The sequence below is a fragment of the Ochotona princeps genome, chromosome 11, assembly GCF_030435755.1.
Source record: "Ochotona princeps isolate mOchPri1 chromosome 11, mOchPri1.hap1, whole genome shotgun sequence".
NCBI lineage: Eukaryota > Metazoa > Chordata > Mammalia > Lagomorpha > Ochotonidae > Ochotona > Ochotona princeps.
The window spans coordinates 23,321,059-23,342,097 of NC_080842.1; the positions used below are offsets into that span (position 1 = coordinate 23,321,059).

General features: G+C 44.1%; 1 protein-coding gene across 2 annotated transcripts; it reads right to left on the reverse strand.

Moving 5' to 3' along the window:
- Positions 1 to 289: 289 nt before the first annotated feature.
- On the reverse strand, positions 290 to 20,428 carry FAM149A (family with sequence similarity 149 member A). Of its 2 annotated transcripts, none has more exons than XM_058669897.1 (14): positions 20,257 to 20,428; positions 14,887 to 14,997; positions 14,465 to 14,603; positions 12,364 to 12,506; positions 11,008 to 11,133; positions 9,544 to 9,714; positions 8,521 to 8,711; positions 7,575 to 7,729; positions 6,473 to 6,576; positions 5,855 to 6,052; positions 3,298 to 3,418; positions 1,987 to 2,115; positions 1,497 to 1,575; positions 290 to 588 (listed from the first exon to the last, which is right to left on the reverse strand). In XM_058669897.1, the coding sequence occupies exons 4-14, from the start codon at positions 12,447 to 12,449 to the stop codon at positions 515 to 517; spliced, it is 1,434 nt and encodes a 477-aa protein (XP_058525880.1). In that variant the 5' UTR covers positions 12,450 to 12,506; positions 14,465 to 14,603; positions 14,887 to 14,997; positions 20,257 to 20,428; the 3' UTR covers positions 290 to 514. The 2 variants fall into 2 exon arrangements, with proteins under 2 accessions (XP_058525880.1, XP_058525879.1); XM_058669896.1 differs by having other exon boundaries at positions 292 to 588; positions 1,497 to 1,578.
- Between the last annotated feature and the right edge of the window lie 611 nt (positions 20,429 to 21,039).

Consider the following 21,039-nt stretch of genomic DNA (forward strand, 5'->3'; position numbering starts at 1 on the left):
GTTCATGAGTAAAGTATTATGTTTAAAGGATACCTGAAATTTGTCATAAACAGCATTTTATCAAACTGCCATATTGTCTCAAATGTGGCTGGTTGTTAAAGAAGGAGTGCTGTGTCACTGACTAGTACTTGGGAATTATTTATAGAATGAGACAAGCAATAAGGCAAAGTACACAGTAATCCTATACTAATTAGTGTGTATATACACTCACTATTTATGTGTGTGTTGTGTACAATTGACAAGGTGATGGAATTTAAACACATGTGAAGGTTCTTGGAACAAAGCCTAGAGAACAGTAGGAATGCTTTCAGGGATGAAGGTGAATGGGTCTTTTATTCTCTTGACAACACAATGTTCACCGTTAAAGTGATTTATTGGTTTTTCTCTCACATCTCAGACTGTCAGACACACAGATACACAGCATAATACTGGTTCCTCCATTGTTCACGTGATGGATGAAGTGCTGAGGCTTTGCAAAAGCCAGTGCAGGTCATGGAAATGGGGAGGTCCCACATCATGATGCCACTTGAAATCTCTTTCTTGAAATCAAAGTTGTCCTTTGAAAAGATTTTGGCAGATACTGTGAACCTGAAACACCAGCCATACATTAATTTCTATGAAAATATCAAAGGAGTGTTTTCTACATTACATGTAGATGGTACTTTCAGAAATAAACAAGACATTTTAATTTCATTCTTGCACAATCCAGGACGTACTCAGATTCCTACATTAGGAACTCAAGAAAAAGGAAGGGTGTTTTCTAATATGTAGGCTTGTGTGGCATGTGGTAGACTTCAGAGTGCAAATACAAAATCAACTCATAGCCCAGTCCTCTGTTGTGACTTCCCTGAAACCTCCCTCAATATGGAACTTGGTGGTTCTGCCCACAACTCTTCAGATAGCCCTTTTCATCTGCCCAGATGTCTGAATGTTCTTTGGGCACAGATCAAAACATTCTTGTTTTGCAAATCCTGGTACACGAGTGAGTATTTTTCTGGCTTATCATTCTTGACTGATAAACAAACTTGGGGGCCTGTTTCCCATACTCCACAACCAACTACAATTATGTTAAAGGTAATGTACCACAGTTGCCCTTTTTGAGAAAGTACCATTGTCATTGACAAGGACATGTAACACTATCAGGAACATACAAGAGGAAAAGCAACAAAAAGCACAGCAACCTAAAGCTGTTAGAATAGCATGAAATTTTAAAAGGCTAACCCTATACTACAGAAGGGCTGATATAGACATAATGATCAATATGTGTTATACAACATTTTTCTTCACTTATTTTTGTAATTATAATACAATAGACATTTCCCTTAAAACACTGAAACATTCTTGACATTTCATATTGTAACAAATAATTTGTGATTTTTAAGTAATAAACTTGCCATTTCCTTCTACCTGGTCAAGACAGTTCTAACAGCCTAAGATAATCCTCAGTTTCACTTTCACAAATTTCATCATTTTCTTCAAAGGTAGAAAAAGCTGACCTGTCAAAATACTTTGACCTGTCCACGTATGACGGGCAAATTCCATCGATGTCAATGAACCTTTTCGAGGCATATCTGACTGCTGGGAGGGAAATAAAATGAAGAATGAGCTTTATTTGATCAGTTTTAGGGACCAGAGTTGTGTCACAAGTAAAGCTGTTGCCTGGGATGCCAGCATCCCATATGGACATTTCATGTCCTGACTGCTCCACTCCCCATCCAGCTCCATCAAATGCACCTGGGAAAGCAGAAGACAGTGCAAGTGACTGAGGTCCTGTATCCACATGGGAGACCAAGAGGAACCTCCAGGATCCTGGCTTTAGCCTGGCCCAGCACTGGCCATCGTAGCTATCTGGGGAGTGAACCAGCAAGTGGAAATCCACTCTCTATCTATCCACTCTCTTTAACTCTGACTTCCAAAATAAATGGTAAATAAACAGAGCATTAAAATTTTTCTAAAAATAATGCTGACAGTGAGCAGAGAACTTACGCGGAATGTGTGGGTGGTGCTGGGTCTTGAGAGCCGCTCCAGGGTCATGGTTCTTTCTCGAAGAGGTGACCGTTCCATGCTGACAGGCATGGCGCTGAGCACGCGGTTCTGTGGATGCCTTCCTCTGCACTAGATGAAAGACAGAGTGCTTTTGTTTATAAGAAATGAAATCCTTAAAATGATGAAACTCCAAATATGCTTCAAATTTTCACCCCTCTACTCATTCACTTACTCTCTGAAAACTTTTATCTAGATTCAGCTATGTGTAAAGTCTATGAATGACTCTAAATATATTTTGATTATGTAATTACGTTGTTAAACTTGATCAAATGGTAGTGCATTAGTAGGTTAAAAAGAATGAAAAAATTTGGCCACATCATATTCTTAATATAAAATAAGAATAGAAATGAGATTGTATGTGTGTAAAGCATCAGACCTTTCCACGTGGTCAGTACCTTTTTTTATTGTTATTATTTCTTTGGAAGGTTGAACATGAAAGCTGTGAAACCCCTGCCTTCTAGGAAGCAGTGCTAAAGCTGAGCTTGGCAACAGCAAGGCAAAAGCAAAGCTCGTCTCTTGAGGCCTCCATGGTGCCACAACAGAGCTCCTTTCGTGTTTCAGGAAATTGACTCTTGGTGTGTGTAACAGAATGAAGTAAGGGGTCACTGACGTCTGGGGAACCCGGCTGCACGTGCTCCTAGCAGCATACCTTCCCCAGACCTTCGGCAGATTCCTCATTGAGATGAGCTTGAGTGAAGTAGGCACTGCCTCTGCATTGCAACAAACATGGTCAAGCTTAACTGTAAAAACAAGTGTCATAGCCCCCTGGGCTCCTAATTCGTGCCAGGCACTGTTTAATCTGCAGGGATTAATTTAATCTACATAAGAATTCACTGAATTTTTTTCCTTTTATAACAGAGGAACTAAGATTCAGGGAGTTTACTGTAACTTGAACCAAATACTACAGAGTTTGCATGGCAGGATCCAAACATGTGCTCTGCCTGCCTCTTAACCTAGCGTCTCCATTGTTTCCCTTGCCACCCTAGCCTGACCTTCAGATACTTCCTTGACACCTGGCCTTAGCTAAAACCCTGATTTTATTTCACAAAATTCTCTGTTAACCCTTTTTCTCTGTAAATTCTCACAAGTCACCTACTTTCTAGAGGCAGATTATATCATCATTTGGAATATAGCTCTTCAGGGTCATTGTTACATTACTGCCTCATTCAGCCGTGCAACATTATTTTTCCTTATCTCATGTCCAGCACACTATCTAAATGGCACACTTAAAGATAAAGAAATCTGTCTTACAGAAACCGGGCGCGATCCAGGAATTGCTGTGTGCTGCTCCCCCGTTTCTGAGCCTATTGGAGGTAACCTGTTGCAGGAGGTTTGAATTGGAGGAGTGGCTACACGGTCTACTCCTGTTGGCCTGTAAACACAAGGGAAAGTGACTGAACACCGGGGTGTGGAGAGAACAGCACAGATCCTAGGCAGCAGCTTCGCATCGGAGCCATTCCTCACATTCTGCCCTCCAACAGCCAAGCTGAGGCAGCACAAGCTGAGTTTCAGGAAGACACAAGGGAGGTGGGAGCCGCCCAGTTCCAGTCCATTCTCCTGATTTCACAAGGCTTGTAACCTGCTCATGTAGGGTGGGGACTGGACAGAACATAGGAGGAATCACAGATCTACATCCTTCTTTTAAAGGGCTGACACTTTATTGGAAACAGGATGAAAACACACGCAGTAATTAGAGAACAAAAGTATATGAGAAAGTGTCACCTTTCATGATGGTAAGATAATGCAGCGTTAGGGAAAATGCAATGGAAATAAAGGGAAAGATGCAATTCTACACAAAATTAATAAATTTATTAACAACTGTATTTTCAATATTTCTATGCAATAGGCATGCAAGAGAGCTTTGACTTCTGTTCATAGTTTAGAGGACACTGTCTACTGCAGTGAATGAAGAAGATACAGTCTATTGCAGTGAAGCAAAAACAGATTCTGTGGGGCAACACATTTTTTTTCACTTGTATTTGTAAGGGACAGCTCTACAGGTAGAGGCACATTGAATCTTTGGAATTTAAATTCCTTGGATTGGGAAGCAACTGGGAAAGGACTCCAGCATGACAATTATGAGCACTGGTGGGCAGAAGATTAGGGGAGAAATAATAATGTAGAGAATGGAACACTGACCATTTCTTCTGATGGAAGAAGCTTGGTCGTGGAGCAGGAAGTGGCCACGGAAAGGAAGGAACAGAGGTTATCTTGAAAGAGCTTATGGAACAGTTGTAAATGTAGCTGGAAATACCACTCTCAGATTGTGAAAAATCTGCCCTATCAAAAGGCTAAAAGGGGTGCTTGGATGATCTTGAAAAAGTTCAGCTTCTGACTGAGTGTTGGCAGTCACTCACTCTTGAAACTCCAGTTAGGGAGGGAGAATCCTATACTTCAGCCCTCCAATGGCTCTCACACTTCCTGTGGACAGCCTGTGGCACATAGTTCAGGGTGCACACTAAAGCCAGGGAGCACCAGGGGTGTCCCACTGCCTTTCCTTGGTGGAATGATCTCTGGCAAGCTGTTCTACGTCTTTCAATTTCACGTCCTCATCTCAGAATTGGGTTAATATGAACACTAACTCAAAAGTTAGGAATGGGGAATAAAATAAAATGACAAATGAGATTTATTTTCTACATGCTCATAATGAGGAAAGCAATCAATAAAATCTAGCTGTTATTATTAACCTAAGTATTGTGTAACATTGTAGTTAACTTCTCTGGAAAGCTTCTGAATCATACAATGACTAAGGAGACAAGTACCTTTCTAACAGACAGTGATTTCAGGTTAATCCCTAAGGTCCGAAGCTTCTGCTACCCCAACACAGAATGAAAGAAAAAGAACTTCAACAAGGAGCAAGCATTATAGCACAGTGGATTAAGCCACTGCCTGTGATGTTAGCATCCATATGATGAGTTTTGGCTGCTTCATCTCAATACAGCCCCTGCCAATGTGCCTGGGAAGGCAGCAGAAGATGGTCCAAGTGCTTATGTCCCTGTCTTTCCCACTCTCACCCTATGTGGGATATGTAATTGGAGTTCCTATGTGGGATATGTAATTGGAGTTCCAGGTTCCTGGCTTCAGCCTGACCCAGGCCTGGTTATTGTGGCTACACGGGCAATAAATCATTGAGTGGACTCTCTCTGTCCTCCACTTCTCTCTCTCTCAAATCAATCAACCAACCAATCAGCAATGCTTTAAAAGAAGCTAAATAAAAGTTAACAGATACAGAAGCAGCCCCTTTAGCTTCATAGTACTTTATACACACTATTTTATATAAACCTCTCTGTAAACAAGCATCAATTTTGTAATTTAAAATTATCAGTACACTGCTTGGCTCCTATTCCTACACACAGCCATGTATACTACCAGGCTAGAATTAATGTGAAATGCTCAAAGGAATCCCGACAGCTCCACTTCCCATCCAGCTCCCTGCTTGTGGCCTGGGAAAGCAGTCGAGGACGGCCCAATGCATTGGGACCCTGCACCTGCGTGGGAGACCTGGAAGAGGTTCCTGGTTCCCAGCATCGGATCAGCGCGCACAGGCCTGTTGCGGCTCACTTGGGGAGTGAAACATCGGACGGAAGATCTTCCTCTCTGTCTCTCCTCCTCTCTGTATATCTGACTTTGTAATAAAAATAAATCTTTAAAAAAAAAAAAAAAAAAAGAAATGCTTAAAGGAAATCATCAGAAAAGCATCCACATTTGTGACAGAAGATGCTTCATCTGGAGTAATCCATCAACCTTCACTGACAAATATCTTTATCCCACATGACCTTTAGTATACCACGAGACCCACAAGACTTACAGCTTTGTTCCCCTGAGAACTCCATCACTGTACACATTGGGGGTCTTTATTCTCTGTGAGTCTGCAGTCAGTGAAGGCAACCTCCTGTGCACTGGTGCTTTCTTGGCAGGAGTCGAAAATCCGCGAGGATCTGATATCCGTCCCAGCCGGTGCCGTGCAGAGGAAAGCACACCTGTTGGCTTGTCTTCTTGTTCGTTCCTGGAGAGAGGAATCCATTTAAGAATTCCCATGTCGTTGCTGTGGGAACAGGGAGTCCTTTCATTGTGCTGGCTATACACTATCTGGACAGTATCCAGCACTGTTGATTGGATATAGACTATCATTCCATTTCCATTTGAATGAAGAATCAAATATTTCCCTTTGTGTGTAATGAAATGGGAAACCCAACAATATTAGAGGTTCCTGGCTACCTTCCCCTGTTCTCATCTCCCTCAACCTAAGACATAGCAGGTACTGTTCTCTGGTTGAGATTGGAAACATCTGCTTTTACACACTGGCTGTGTCCCACCTTGGGCTGGGCTCTGGCCCCTGTGCAGCATAGGATTGCATGGGGTCCTGGTACTCTGCAGGGCACCAGTTTTCAGTCCTAGGAAGAGGCTGAGAGAATCGTACACGTACTGGGTTCTGTCCGCCAAATAAGGAGGTCTGTGCTGAAGTGGTTTTGCTTGAATTGTCATCACACCATCCAAATCACTACACAAAGTGTTGCAGAAGCGATGAATCTGAGGAAAAAAAAATTGAAAATCAAAACTGAAAACATCTACTGCCATTCCAATGAGCCGTGCTTTTGGAAATAGTTAGCTTAGCACCCTCAAGTGAACTAATGTGAGGGAAATTCAACAAAGGGACTACATTTCACAGATAGAAGCCCCATGTTTCTGAGATTCATACTGCATATTTAACAGAATGGGAACAATGCACTGAATTACCAGAGCAGTCTAAAACACCACAAAACAAAGTAACCAGGTATCAATTCTAGGTTTCTTTAGAGTAGGAAAAATGCAGATGGCTTTACTGTAAGGTCCTTACACCAGATAATAAAGCAGAGTCTGTTTTACCCAAATGCTCCCCTAACCACAGACCCTATTTAGACCCGTGTCCTTTCAGTCTTTCAAACATATCCTGCTTATTTGCTTAAATACTAGCCACACATTTTTACCTCATCCTTTTTTCCTTTGTTTAACAAATCTTACCTATCATTTAAGGTTTCATCATGTGTTATTCTATTTTATGAAAGGTCTGATATTTTTCTTCTGAGCATTTATGAGTTAAAGCATGTAATTACAAACATTAATTAGGTACTATTTTAAATCTTTTCATTCTCATTTCCTCCCGTCTAATTTGAGATCACAGAGATAATGGTGGTTGACAGGCCACAAATTTGTAATCTTGGTCTAACTCTCAATTTCTCATGTTCTCTATACTGACTATATTGTCTTTATGCACATGTGTATGTGTATACGAATTCTTCAAGAGTCATGAAAGTGAAATTAAATATTTATTTTGGTTCAAAAATTTGGAATTCCTGCATAGTTTTTCATAGCTTACACTTTGTGTGACATTTTGAATTTTAAATTTGCACCATACTGAATGTATCATTTAACATCACATTACATTTTAGTCTTCATGACAAATAGACCCACGTATCGTGAACATAGGGTTTAATAACAGTCTTGACAACCCAAGGCAAGAAGCACAAAGACAGAAAGGCAGCATCTACCTGTGGCGGGGTAGGCTGGGGAGCCAGGGGTAGGCTGTGGCTTTCAGAACTTCTGGAGGGGGGAACACTTGACGCGTCAGTGCCAACACGGGCAACGAGGGCATGTGGAGATCGATGTTCAGCTGCCTTCAATTTTTGCTTCTGTTTCTTAACTTCTGTGTCAACAGAAAAAGGTATATGGCGAGAGACATCAGACTGTCTCACACAAACACTTACAGTTCACTCTTTCAAGGCAAAATCTGATCCCGAAATGCCATGAATCCACGCTAGGGCCAGTGGCAAACGAATACTGCCATAGACATAGGCATAACACAGGTCCCTGGGGAGAACTAGATGGCATGATCCTCACTTCCGTGAGGTGCAAACAGTGGACAGCAGAACAATACAGATTCTCAGTGTTTGATAAAAGCCCTACCCACGTTTAGCTACAGAAACAACAACATTTACATTAACATGATTATTGCTTTTTTGTACAAATTTGTTACTAGTTTTCAGTGCCACCAGAGATACTTTCATGATTCATTGCTGCTTAAGCAGTTTGGAGACTTTTCACAAGTGGAAATGAAATGACTGCAAAACTACCTTTACACTTTGCCTTACCAAATAGGTCATGAACAACTGAAAACAAATATTCCATTATCGTAAATTGGTTAGGTATGTTTTTATTATCTTTTTTTTCCCCACAACAAAAACACATGACATCTAGCTCTTTCTTGTGTTACTTCTGTAGTTTTGCTCAGAATGTATCTGTATTATTTTTTTTTAACTCAAAAAGTAATACCATTCTTCAGAAGTGTTTCAAGATTACTTGTAATTAAAAATGTAAAATCTCCTCTTTTCCCATCAGGCACATTCACCGAGAGCCTGGGGGGGTTGAGGGGAAGGCCCAGAGCTGAGGAACAGTGGCAGCCTTCCTTCTCATCACCTCAAAATCTACAGTAAGTACCTGTGAGTGTGGCTTCCCAGTTTTTCCTAATGAGCTCTTCCAATATCTTTATCACACCTGTCCAGACATGGTCAAACACTTCTGCCACCACGGCATCTTTAATGCAGTCATGAGGAGACACCGGAGGCAGCCCGTGTTTATGTCGTTTCTCTCCACGGTGAGCCGGGTTCCGTTCAAGACGCTCATCGCCACTAAGGATAAAAACCCCTTCCCATTACTAAAAGGAACAATGGTTAGAGTAAAAATGAGCATCTATCTATCGAATCATCTAGGTACATTTACACACATATTTCTAAGAATAATATGTATTTCAACTATGATCCTTGTAATCTCTTCCTTTGTACTAAGTTTAAGCTTCCATGCTCTTTTTGTGTAAAGTTGAGCTGTTTGAGATTTTTAGTGTAGGGATTTACTCTTAGGAATTTCCCTCTTAGGGCTGCTCTGCTTATGTCCCATATATTTTGATATGTTGCGATTTCATTTTCATTTGTCTCAAGAGTCCTTTGATTTCTTTTTTGAATCATTGGTTGTTCAAGAGTATGTTGTTGAATTTCTTCCCATATGTAACTTTTCCAGTTTTCCTCCTGTGATACATTTCTGTCTCCATACCTCTGCAGTCAGAAAAGATGTTTGGTAGGATTTCAATCTTTGTGAATGAAAGATTTCCACGCTTATTTTGGCACAATTTTTAAATGTGCGGTTCCCATCTAAGGACAAAATAGTACAAAGTCTGGACTTTTCCATTTGTCTTCTTGGGTAGTCAGATCAAGGGAACCTGAAGACCCTCAGCGTGGGGCTAGTGTTAGCCTTGTCATCTTGAAAGCATGCTGAAGGGAACTCTGATATTTTTGCTTTACTGTCAGAAAGAAAGAAAAGCGGCACTCTAGTATACACACTTCTGGCTAGAAATCTAAAAACTTGAAGTAAACAATGTACAAAACACTAAATAAACATATAATAAAGCTGAACCTCAACTACATTATCATTTCACTATGCAGTTAGTATAAAAGAAAACCCATTTACTCTTCTCTTCTGTCAAAAGCGAAATACTCTTCCATCTTTCCCTCCATGTCATACACCTCTTCTTCCAGGGATGGGTATGCCCTTGGGTCAGCAGCCCTTGTGCCATCGGGGCCTGGCAAGGCAGAGGCTGAGAGTGCCGTAGGGATGATTTGAGAGCCCGAGATGCATAGCCTATAGGGGGGAAGAGGGAGTCTGTAGAACTTCAAGATTACAAGGTTTTTAACATTGTGATGGTCCTTAAACTACCTGGAAAGTAAAAAACCGGTAAGTATTCCTACTACACTTGACACATATCCTGAAACACATTTTAACACACTAAGAATTTCACCACTTCTTACAACCTATAGTATTATGATTTTGTATCATTTTTTGCCTTAAGGAAACAATGTCGTGGTCTGGTTCCAACTATGTGTGAATTGTATACAATGATTTACTAAACCTTGTTGGTCAAAGAAAACAAAATAGAATTGGTATTTTTTTTTTGGCTACAAAAGTTACAGTTCACTTCTGCATGCACACATGTGTGTAGTCCACATGGATTTCACATATTTATATGAATGCACAGACATGGATCTACACTTGCCCATTTAGAGTCAGAAGCATCTTACGAAAAAAATTTTTATACCTGCCCTTCATTGGAATGTAAACTCACAACTTAGAAGAGCCAAGGCTCATGGATGTGACAAACACATAAAAAGTACAACTACATGCCAATATAAAATGGTTTTTGAAATGAGCAATTATGGGGCCCAGCACGGTGGCCGACTGGCTTAAGTCCTTACCTTGCACATGCTGGAATCTCATATGGGCACCAGTTCATGTCCTGGCAGCCCTGCTTCCCATCCAGTTCCCTGCCTATGGTCTAGGAAAAAGCAGTCAAGGATGGCCCAAAGCCTTGGGACCCTGCACCCATGTGGGAGACCTGGAAGAGTCTCCGGGCTCCTGGCTTCAGACTGGCTCAGTTTTGGCCATAGTGGTCACTTGGGGAGTGAATCATCAGACAGAAGATCTTCCTCTCTGTCTCTCCTCCTCTCTGTATATCTGCCTTTCCAATAAAAATAAGTGCATCTTGGGCCCGGCGGCATGGCCTAGCGGCTAAAGTCCTCGCCTTGAATGCGCCGGGATCCCATATGGGCGCCGGTTCTAATCCCGGCAGCTCCACTTCCCATCCAGCTCCCTGCTTGTGGCCTGGGAAAGCAGTTGAGGACAGCCCAATGCATTGGGACCCTGCACCTGCATGGGAGACCCGGAAGAGGTTCCTGGTTCCCGGCATCGGATCGGGCAGCACCGGCCCGTTGCGGCTCACTTGGGGAGTGAAACATCGGATGGAAGATCTTCCTCTCTGTCTCTCCTCTTCTCTGTATATCCGGCTTTCCAATAATAATAAATCTTTAAAAAAATAAATAAAAAATAAATGCATCTTTAAAAAAAGAAGAAGAAAGAAAGAAGCAAATATGAACATACTCTCTGATGCTGCTGTTGCGCTGGGAGACATCTGGCAAGGGCCTGTGATTTGGCCAACAAGGCACACTGCCCTGGAAATGTTGGAACCCTTCATCAGTCGGCAAGATAAGTTGTCTTCCTAATACTCTGCAGGGAAAAATAATGCAGAAGCTGCCACGTTGTTTTAATTAGAAAAATAATAAACACATGCAAGTTGTAGACGTTTGTTCAGTCAGGGGAAAGATTTTTAAAAACAGATGACAAGAATGTTTTGAAGGTGTGTGTGTGTGTGTGTGTGTGTGACAGGACAAGGTGTGCATGGGTTCGTGAATAGTGTCACGGTAGCAAAAGCACAAGTGTTGAGAAAGCCAGACAGCCTGCTGTGTAACCTCTGACCAGAGGTTTGGAAGCGGAGGTCTCAGGTTTCCAGGCCAATGATTTCATTTGTTTGTTCTGCATGTACAAAATTGAATTACAGCTTCCTTGCAGGTCACAGGAATGGCTTAGAGATCATGTGTGCTAGCCTCAGGCAGCTCAGGCACGGACAAGGCGCCACCTATCGAGGGCAGTAAGTGTGCACATAATGGATGCAGGTGTGTCTGCTTGGCTTCTGTTCCCTCCCGTCTCTTCATTTGCCACCTTCCCTCCTCCTTTATCCCCGCTATGTAAGACCGTAGTGAGAGGACTGAGCACAAGGGCCCTACTTCCAGAAAAAAAAATGGGCACTCTCAATGAACACTTAGCAGACATACTATATTCTTAGAAGCAAGGTGCTAATTATAGAGTGAAAAGGGAAAAAAACAGTAGTCAAAGTAATTGCCAATTTTGAGGTGACCAGGGGAACTGTCTAAATGAGTGTCCTGCCCAAATATGACATAAGACACTGAGACAGACTTTTCCCTGGGGAAGGTGGTTCAGCAACCAAAGAAAGAAAATCTTTCCTTCATATTCCATCCATAGTCTTCATCTTCAGGAGAAAAACGACAAATGATGAGTCAGCACAATTTGCCTGTCATTCAGCACTTAATGATGCTCACCCTTGGAGCCTGGGCATGTTCTCATAAGACACTTGTTTCCCAGATACCATTGCAGGTGATGGCTAAAGATTACTTCTGCTTTCCTACATTTGCTGTGAATGGTGTGTGTTCCTGAGGACGAGCCAGCTTTGCCTCTCAGAAATGGCAGACACTCGAATGTGGGGATGCCTCCCTACCTCCTCAGTCGAAGTAATAACAAAGGGTGTTGATTCTGCATAGAGGATGGTGGTGTCGTTTGCCTGGGCCAGCACATTTAAACTGTGTTGATTGCATTCAATTCAGAGCAAGGCTGGGTAGCTCTGGCAGCGCCCCGTGGGATTTCCAGGAGGGACAGCCCTACCTCAGATGCAGGGACCTTCGTGCCCACTCACTGCATTCAGCCAACAGATTCTGGGTCTGAAGGGTCACCTTCCCTTCGAACAGCATTTCCTCGACCTCCCAGAATAACTGCTGCACCTTCTGTGCATTTGCCCTGTCAAATTCCTAAGACAGAAACAAGAGTCTAGTTACAAAATTGAAAGCTGAGATACCTAAACACACCTGCAAGATCATACAAACTATTTCATATATGACGACACTATGAAAGAGCAAATTACTTATGCAGAAAGGGCTATTAGCCTTTTAACCAATGAAACATAAAACTTAAAATCCCTTGGTTATTTTACCCTAAGAGATGTGGTTATTGGGTGAGTATTAAATTTTTCTGTGTGACCTTAAAAGGTTTTGGGACTATTGCTGCAGTGCATTGTAAATGAGAAAGTTCTCTCCGGAACGGTCTCTGTGGGAAGGTGGCATTGCTATTCCTCTTACTGGAACAGAAGAGAACACAAACAAGCTGTGATGGGAAGAACCCACACTGTGCATGGGCCTCCTAGGGAAGCACTCCGGACACATTTTCTTCTAGGAGTGTGCAAATCTGAAAACTAATCTTCAACTCAAAGCAACAACGTCAAAGAGAAATGGTCAATTCAGGTTGGCTTTCACAGAATGCTAGTAACTGATTATTTTCTCTGTTAGTTCCTCTCTGAATCTGAAAATAAACTAGATAGGGACTGGCACTGTGGCTCAACACAGGCTAATCCTCCACCTCCAAGCTCCAGTATCTCATATGGGCCCCAGTTTGTGTCCAGCTGTTCCACTTCCCATCCAGCTCTTTGCTTACAGCACAGGAAAGCAGTGGAGGAGGGTCCAAGTCCTTGGGACCCTGCACACCCACTCGGGAAACCCAGGAGAAGCTCCTGGCTTCTGGCTCCTGGCTTTGGATTGGCTCAGCTCTAGCCATTGCGGTTATGGGAGAATAAAACGATAGATGGAAGACCTTTATCTATGTCTGTCCTTCTCTCTGTAAATCTGCCTTTTAATAAAAATAATAGGTTCCCAGCTTATAGCCAAATTGAATTATGTCTTTCACAATGCAAATGATGGGAAAACTGTCTCTTAGGACAGGATTGGATGGCTGGGCATCTTATGTTGCTTTTGCTAGAGCTTCTCTTCCAAAAGTATACGCAACATTTAAAATGTTGATGGAAAGCAATTGGAAGACCTGAGGTATTCTGAATTTTACAAATGAAGTCCTAAGAATCTCCCTAGTCATGCCATGAAAATCTGTAATGAAAGAATAGGCATGAAGCAATGGCTCTCAGCTTTTCCCATGGGGAGAGACCTGGGGAGCGGATGCCCCTTCATTGTGGGGAAGAGGAGCTACTGGTCATCACTGAGCAGGTTGTGGGTTGGTTGTCTAGCAGTTCTCTGAGTTACTCTATCCCCTCACAGGTCTTCTTGCTTCCCATTCCTACTAGCAGAGCAGAGGAACAGAGGCCACAACCAAGGGAGTGAAGGAGAACACCCCAGGTGCCGTGGTCAGCGATCCTCCCTGAGCAGATGTTTCATGAAAAGGTTCTCCCAGGATCCTCAAGGGAATGACGGGAGACACAGGGACAGAATGTGGTGTCAGCTGGGTTCTCAGCAAAAGCCTTAGGTGGGCTTTAAGTAAAGACTGAAAGCTCACACAGCTAAGAATCCTGTCCCACAAAGAAACAAGAGTGGAAGTAACAAAATATTTGGGAGGAATTCTCTAATCCTCATGGTGATGTTTCAATGTTTTCTTTTTCTGAAATGTGTCTGTTATTTGAGTTCTTGATGACCAGAGTCTGTCCTGAGTTTCCTGTCATTGATGCCAAACAAGAAGGCATGTATGACACGGGTGGCATTTGGGGATATGGGAAAAATGATCATCAGCAGTTAGGACTCCAGGCTAAGAGAATGAGAATAATATTCTGATATTCTAAAAGTATTACATGTAACATGTAACAAATGCCTTTACACACACATATGCAATAGATAATACTTTTATAATTGGGAGAAAGGTTTTTGTACGTAAGAAAGCAATGCTTCATTACAAATTACAGTCAGAAGATTATCTAAAATATTCTGAAACCTACATCATCTCTCCAAGAACACACTGAGCTCCTCTCGGTGGAAAAGTCGGTGGTAGAGCTGCGTGAGGCAGAGGCAGGCCAAGGGTCGTGGGCCTCCGTGGGTGCGCGGCTCCCGCCAGAGGACTGGGACGATGGGGACTCACTGTACCGGAGAAGGCAAGCAACAGAAACAGCGTTCGCAGGGTAAAGGTGACACCCGTTGGGGACCTTCCTTCTCTGCCTGCTTCGCTTTGTTATTGAACACTCACAAGCTTGCTCATGGCATAGTACGTTAATTTTTAAAATATCTCCTCAATGCCACATGTTTTCTGAGCTTACAAATGCAACTTCCCTTTGCTTCTAGAAAGTCATGGCTACTCACGGACTGCTTCTTGCACTGGTGGGGGGCAGTTTCGGAGGGGGCACTCAGAGGTGTCAGGTCTTACCAAGTGAATCCATCAATGGCTCTCTGCACATTTCTTGTAAAGCGTGGCGGTAAAGGATCTTTGTTCCTCACAGGACAAGCGGGCCTCCTAGAGCCTTCTGACAGTCCTCTTCTGAAAACAACAACACAGGAAAAGTCTCCCAAATGTAACCATACAGTTTAACTAAGACTTTTTAAATAGCCTTTTGCATGAAGAAGTTCCTCTTTTCAGGCAGCACTCTCGTAACATGGGAGCACACACACCCACACTCACATATCACACTCACATTCACTCACACCCAGCCATGCTCACACTCACACTCACACCCATTCACATCCACAACCAAACTCACACTCCCATTCACATCTATACTCACATTTACCCCCCCACACACCCACACCCACACGCATCCACACTCACACCCACTTTTCCCAGGCCTCAGAGTGAAGGTTTCCATTAACCTAAAAGTATCTTCACACACACTGAAAACAGCAGCAGCTCCTGTGACGCAGCCAGAGCAGGGAAGTGCCCCACACCATCAACAGCAGGTTAACCACAGCTTCCTTCAGGGCCAAAGCCAGCCTGGGCTTTGTGTTCTCCTCACCCCCGACCAGGTCCCTCTAGCACATCCTCCCACATCCCACATTAGTTCTGAAACATCTCAAATTCTGTGGAATCACTAAGAAGTCACACAAACACCCAACTCCATCCCATGAGTTCTGAGCTTTAGAGAGTCTGAGAGTATTAGAACATAATGGATAACTAAAGCAGAAGAAGTATTTACTTTTTTAAGGATTAAACCTAAGTGGTCCAGCACAGCTCATGTTAATCATTAAGTTGTCCCTGCAGTGACCTTCTTAAAACATTTACTTCCCTCAGTCAAAATACCTTCCTAATGTGCTGTAGCAGTAAACAGCTTCTACTCTTTTATGGGAGCTATAAAAGCCCACACAAATAAAACATGTATGAACTTAAGATTTGGTAATAAATTAGGCAAAAAAGGCCTTCCAACTTAATATTTCTAATAATGATGCTACAGCAGACAGCAAAAATCAGAGGTATTTTGCTGTTGCTTTCAATTAAATCAGTTCCTAATGCTTTACATTTCAGTGTTTGTATTATTTTACTATAAATGGAATAAATTCTGCCCTTAGTTAAATATCTATATGATGTACCATAAAGAGAATTTTTAAAACAATTAGTATACAAAGATTGTATAGTTAGTATACAAAGATTGATTTTCATAGATTTGTCTTTGACTAAAGAGAATAATAGAATTGTCTTTTTCCCTATCCTTCTTGCTTATGTGTTTCAAAGAAAACTGAGGAATTCTGAAGCTAAGAGTATTACAGAAAGGATCTAAGAGGAAGGATTTTACACCAATGAACTACTCTATCTTTAGGCCTGTTTGGTTATTTTAAAACCGTCTTTTGTTTATCATTAACACCTGGCTGTTTTTTATGTTTTTAATATAAACCTAAAAATACTCACGACAGAAAATAGATCATGAACAATCAACTATAAAATTACATCAGTAAGATCTGTTTGGAACATTAAAAAATTCTTAGTATAAGGTAATGTTACTGAGAAATAATATTAAAACTTAATGTGGTAAACTAATGAAAAGATACCTCTCACAACGTCTAACTATTAACGCTGGTGAGAGTTTGGTCCACTACTCCCACTCTGAGCAAGTTACTTCCTCTCCCCTGGACTTGGTAACCGCCTCTCTAAGGCAGGGACAGCACAGTGTCCCTCCCTCATCCTGACGAGGGGCGAGGCAGGGGATAAGCTTACCTACCAGTCTCCTTCTAGATGCCTGAAACTGTCTGAGAACTTTGCCTTACCTTCTGTCTACTGTCTTTCTTCGTATACTACACACAATAAAGCTGGATGTACAAATTAGGTACGGTCATAGATGAGCAAAAGTAACCAGTAATAAATCCATTTAAGTAGAGAGAGTAGAATAATGCCCTGGAATTATGTGGAGGAGGAGGGAGGAAAGAGGGCATGGTTAAGAGAAAGAGGAGTACAATTATATGTGAGGGATAACTCGTGAAGTTCTATAACCCAAATTCTATTAACTCCAGATGAGAGCTAAGCTAACAATTGGTTGTATATTTGTTTGGTTTTTTTTTTTTTTTTGGGGGGGGGGGTGTATATTTCAAAGTAGCTGGTAGAAGGGCCAGCACAGCAGCACAGTAAATTAAGCTGCCACCTGCAATGTTGGCATTCTGTTTCAGCTATCCCACTTCTGACCTATCTCCCTGCAAGCCCTCCTGAGAACACCAGGAAGATGGTCCACATGGCTGGGCTCCTGCCTCCAGGTAGGAGACCTTAGGGTAGCTCTGGTCTCCTGGTTTCCAGTGTGGACCCATTCTGGCTGTTGAGACCATTTGTGAGTGAACCAGAGGATGGAAGATATTCTCTCTGTCTCTCTGTCTCTCTCTCATTCTGACTTATAAATAAACAAATCAATCTACCAAAATAGCTGATGGAGAAGATTTTTAGAGGTTGCTGGTACAAGGAGATGATATATTTTAAGGACCGGATAAGCCCATCACCCTGATCTGCTCACAAAACATTGTTTCTGTTTTTAAATGTCACCTTGTACCCCACATTTGTGCACGGTTACTGTACCAATTAAATCATTTTTAAAAAGACAATTGCAATAATATAAATAAAACTGTCCCCATCAATATGTTTGCTGTTGTACCCTTATTTTCTCTAGTGTTTGTTTTACTGTATTTGAGACACTTACACACACAGCTTCCACCCTCTGCTTCACTCCCCAAATGCCCATAGCAGCAAGAGCTGGGCCATGCTGAAGCCAGGAGCCAGATACCCAGTGCAAATCTCCCATGTCAGTGGCAGAAAGCCATCGGCTTGAGGGCTCGCTGGCTGCTTCCCGGAGTCTGCATCAGCAGGAAGCTGTAATCAGGAGCCAGGGCTGGGAATCGAACTCAGGTCTGAAAGGGACCTGTGTTTTTTAATCAACAGGTTAAATGCCTGATTTGGGACACCTTTAACAAAGTAAGGTCTTCCTGAATACCAAGCACTGTTATGCTCTGATGGGGGACTCTGTAAAACAGAGTGATGACTCGGTGGCTAAGGTGGGTAGGCCACATAGCATGAATAGGTTTGACGAAAGGATGATTCAAGTCCTGGCGGGGTGCAAAAGTTCATCACGCTACTCAGAACTTTCCCGTCTAATATTTGAACTTGGTCGGACGCAGGCAACTGAAACTACAAAGATAAGCCACATGTAGCACTAGCACATTAGCAGGGATTGTTTTTGTTTTTTGGTGGGAGGTCAGGGCGTGGGAGAGACTAAAAACAGATAAAATGTGTCAAGCATCTCTATGGGTAAAGTCAGTGCCAGATAAATCCATTCATCAACTCATTACTGTTATCACCATAGTCTACTCTGCACAAGTGCTGTGTTCTGATAGCTTCCTCAGGCTCGCCAGAGCATTTTGTATCACACGATCTCTTTTTGGCATTTTTAAAAAAGATTTATTCATTCTTATTGGAAAGTCAGATATACAAAGAGGAAGAGAGACAGAGAGGAAAATCTTCCATCCAGTGATTCACTCTCCAAGCGGCCACCATGGCCGGAGCTGTGCTGATCTGGAGCCCAGGAACTAGGAGACTCTTCCAGGTCTCCCATGGGGGTACAGGGTCCCAAGACTTTGGGCCATCCTCGACTGCTTTCCCAGGCCACAAGCAGGGAGCTGGATGGGAAGCAGGGCTGCCAGGATTAGAACTAGTGCCCATATGGGATCCTGGTGCATGCAAGGTGAGAACTTCTTGACATTTTAATATCTTATGGTGATCTTGACATCAAATTCATTTTATAGGTAGCACTTAAAATACTTGCCATACAAGACATGTTATGTCTTATGTATTAGATCCACTAATGAGTTCATACCAGTTTGTTTTCAAGGAACATAATTCCTTCCTTCAGAAAACATGCTCCTTTTCTGCACTGTTAGGGAGTTCTTATCAAACAAAGAAGACAATTATTTACAACATGAAAGAACTAGTTTTCACCATATGTGATTCCATACCCACTCCAAGATCAGCACTCCTGCTCCCAAAGACACAAGGGGCGAGGGCAAAGATCCCAGAGATCCCAGCGGTTAGTCTAAGTGCAACCTTTCACACACCACCAACTTGCACACTCTCTGACGTTTTCTTCTCTGCCTCACCCTGCTCCTCACCTTCTGGGGCATGTCTGGAGCTTCAGAGTTCAGCGCAATAAAACGGAGGAATCTGACCACACAATTTTGGTGGCAACCAAGTGGCAGCTCCTGGCCACCAAGAAGACAGCACGCAGAGCAGGTGCCGGCACCCAGGCTATCGACGTGGGTGTCGCTCCTGGAGCCACCAGCTACTAACATTGCAAACTAGAAACAGAGCCTACAAACTCGGCCTCTTCTCTTTTACATCTCGCTTTATCCTTTTGGATTCTCTGTCCGCTTGGCACAATGTTGACCATGGTTCATGCCCGCTAATTCCCAGCTCCTCCATGTGGTCCGTGAAAGTGTACAGACCTATAGTGATGTCCCATATGTGAGACCTTAAGCGAGACAGAATTGCTTACGAAGCACTTAGGACACAACACACAGGCACGTGGCAATGTTACAGTCTTTCCTGTCCATCCCTCCTGGAGTGCAAGCTCCTGCTGAGGCGAGGGCACCTCTGTTCATTCTGGGTAGAGTTAGAGTGCAGCCACCAGACGCATCCCCCTCACGACTGGTGCACAGAGATGAGGCTGTGTCTCCATCCCGTGAATCACTCCATTCCTGCTGACACAAGGATGACTCACTGATCTATTTTTATTTTTTCATCGTACTTTAAAAAAATTTTTTAAAGTATTTTTTCATTGCTACATTGCGCTCAGAAATTCAGAGCATAAAGCAACCATAGCTTTCAACACGGTGCAGTTCTATCTCGAAGCACAGTCTAGGGGAGCCACATATTCTGAACAGGTTAAAACGCGGGGTGATTTTCTAGATGTAGGTCACACCTGGCGGGACCACTGCGGGGGCCGGTGGTGGTGATCGGGCTGGGTGAGGGGAGGCGGGCATCACGAAGCCCACTCCTTGCAACAGAAGACGCTCATACTGTCCCGGTTTGAGCCCAGCAAGAGCCAGCTTCCCCCAAGGTTCCGGGGGCTGCCAGGCAAGCCGACCACGGCCACGAGGAACAGCCTCCGCGGGGAGACCCGGATGATGTCAGCACGCCGGGATTTCATGAATGGAGTCAGCAACACACTCGCCTGGTGGACCCCGGTTTTGCAGGCTGGGGAAAATCACGCACACCGCACGCACACACAGCACAGTGCCCAGGAAACCCTTGCATTGCCCTTCCCGGATGGAGACTTACCCAATCACAATCAGGCCCGGGGCCGGACCCGCGCGCCGAACTCCCGGCTCCTCCAGCGGCTGGCGGGCGGCGCAGGCCCCGAGCTGGCGGGCGGCGGCCGGGCGGCCCCGCGCCCCCGGGGCCTGGGCTCCCCGCCGGCCCAGCCCTGCGCGCTCCGCCGCACCAGCGCCGCACAGGCTTCGCAGTCACGCCAGGGGGTCCCGCGGCCCCGGGTCTGCTCGCGGGACGCCCCGGGTCTGCTCGCGGGGCACACAGTCTTCCCCTCTTGGCCGAGCCAAGACGAGTTTCCCGGAGCAGCCCCAGCGGGGCGACGCTTCCGGACCCCTGCGCGCACGCCCTTCCCTCCTCCCCCTCCTCCGCGGCCGCCGCCCCCTGGCTCCCCAGTCCCGCCCGGCACGCGCCCCGCTCCCAGCCCTCCGTCAGTCCGTCGGCGCTGGCCCTCTCCCTTCCCTTTTCTGTGCCCAGGGTGGTGACCCCACACTCTCTCCCGGCCTCTGGCGCGCACCGGTCGGGCCTTCCCAGGCGCCAGGCTGACACTGGGGCTGGAGCTGAGAGAGCATCCGACGCTCCCGGAGCCGCATAGCGAGGAGCTATCAAATCAACAGCCAGCGAAGCATGGGGATGTGGTCAAGGAACACGGGAAAACAGCGTGACCGGCAGCTGCCCGAAGGTCCCAAACGGGAGAGATTGAAGATGCATCCTGAATACGCAGGTTAGGGGTTAAAAACCCGAAACACACAGACCACACACACACACACACACACACACACCAGTGAAGCCATA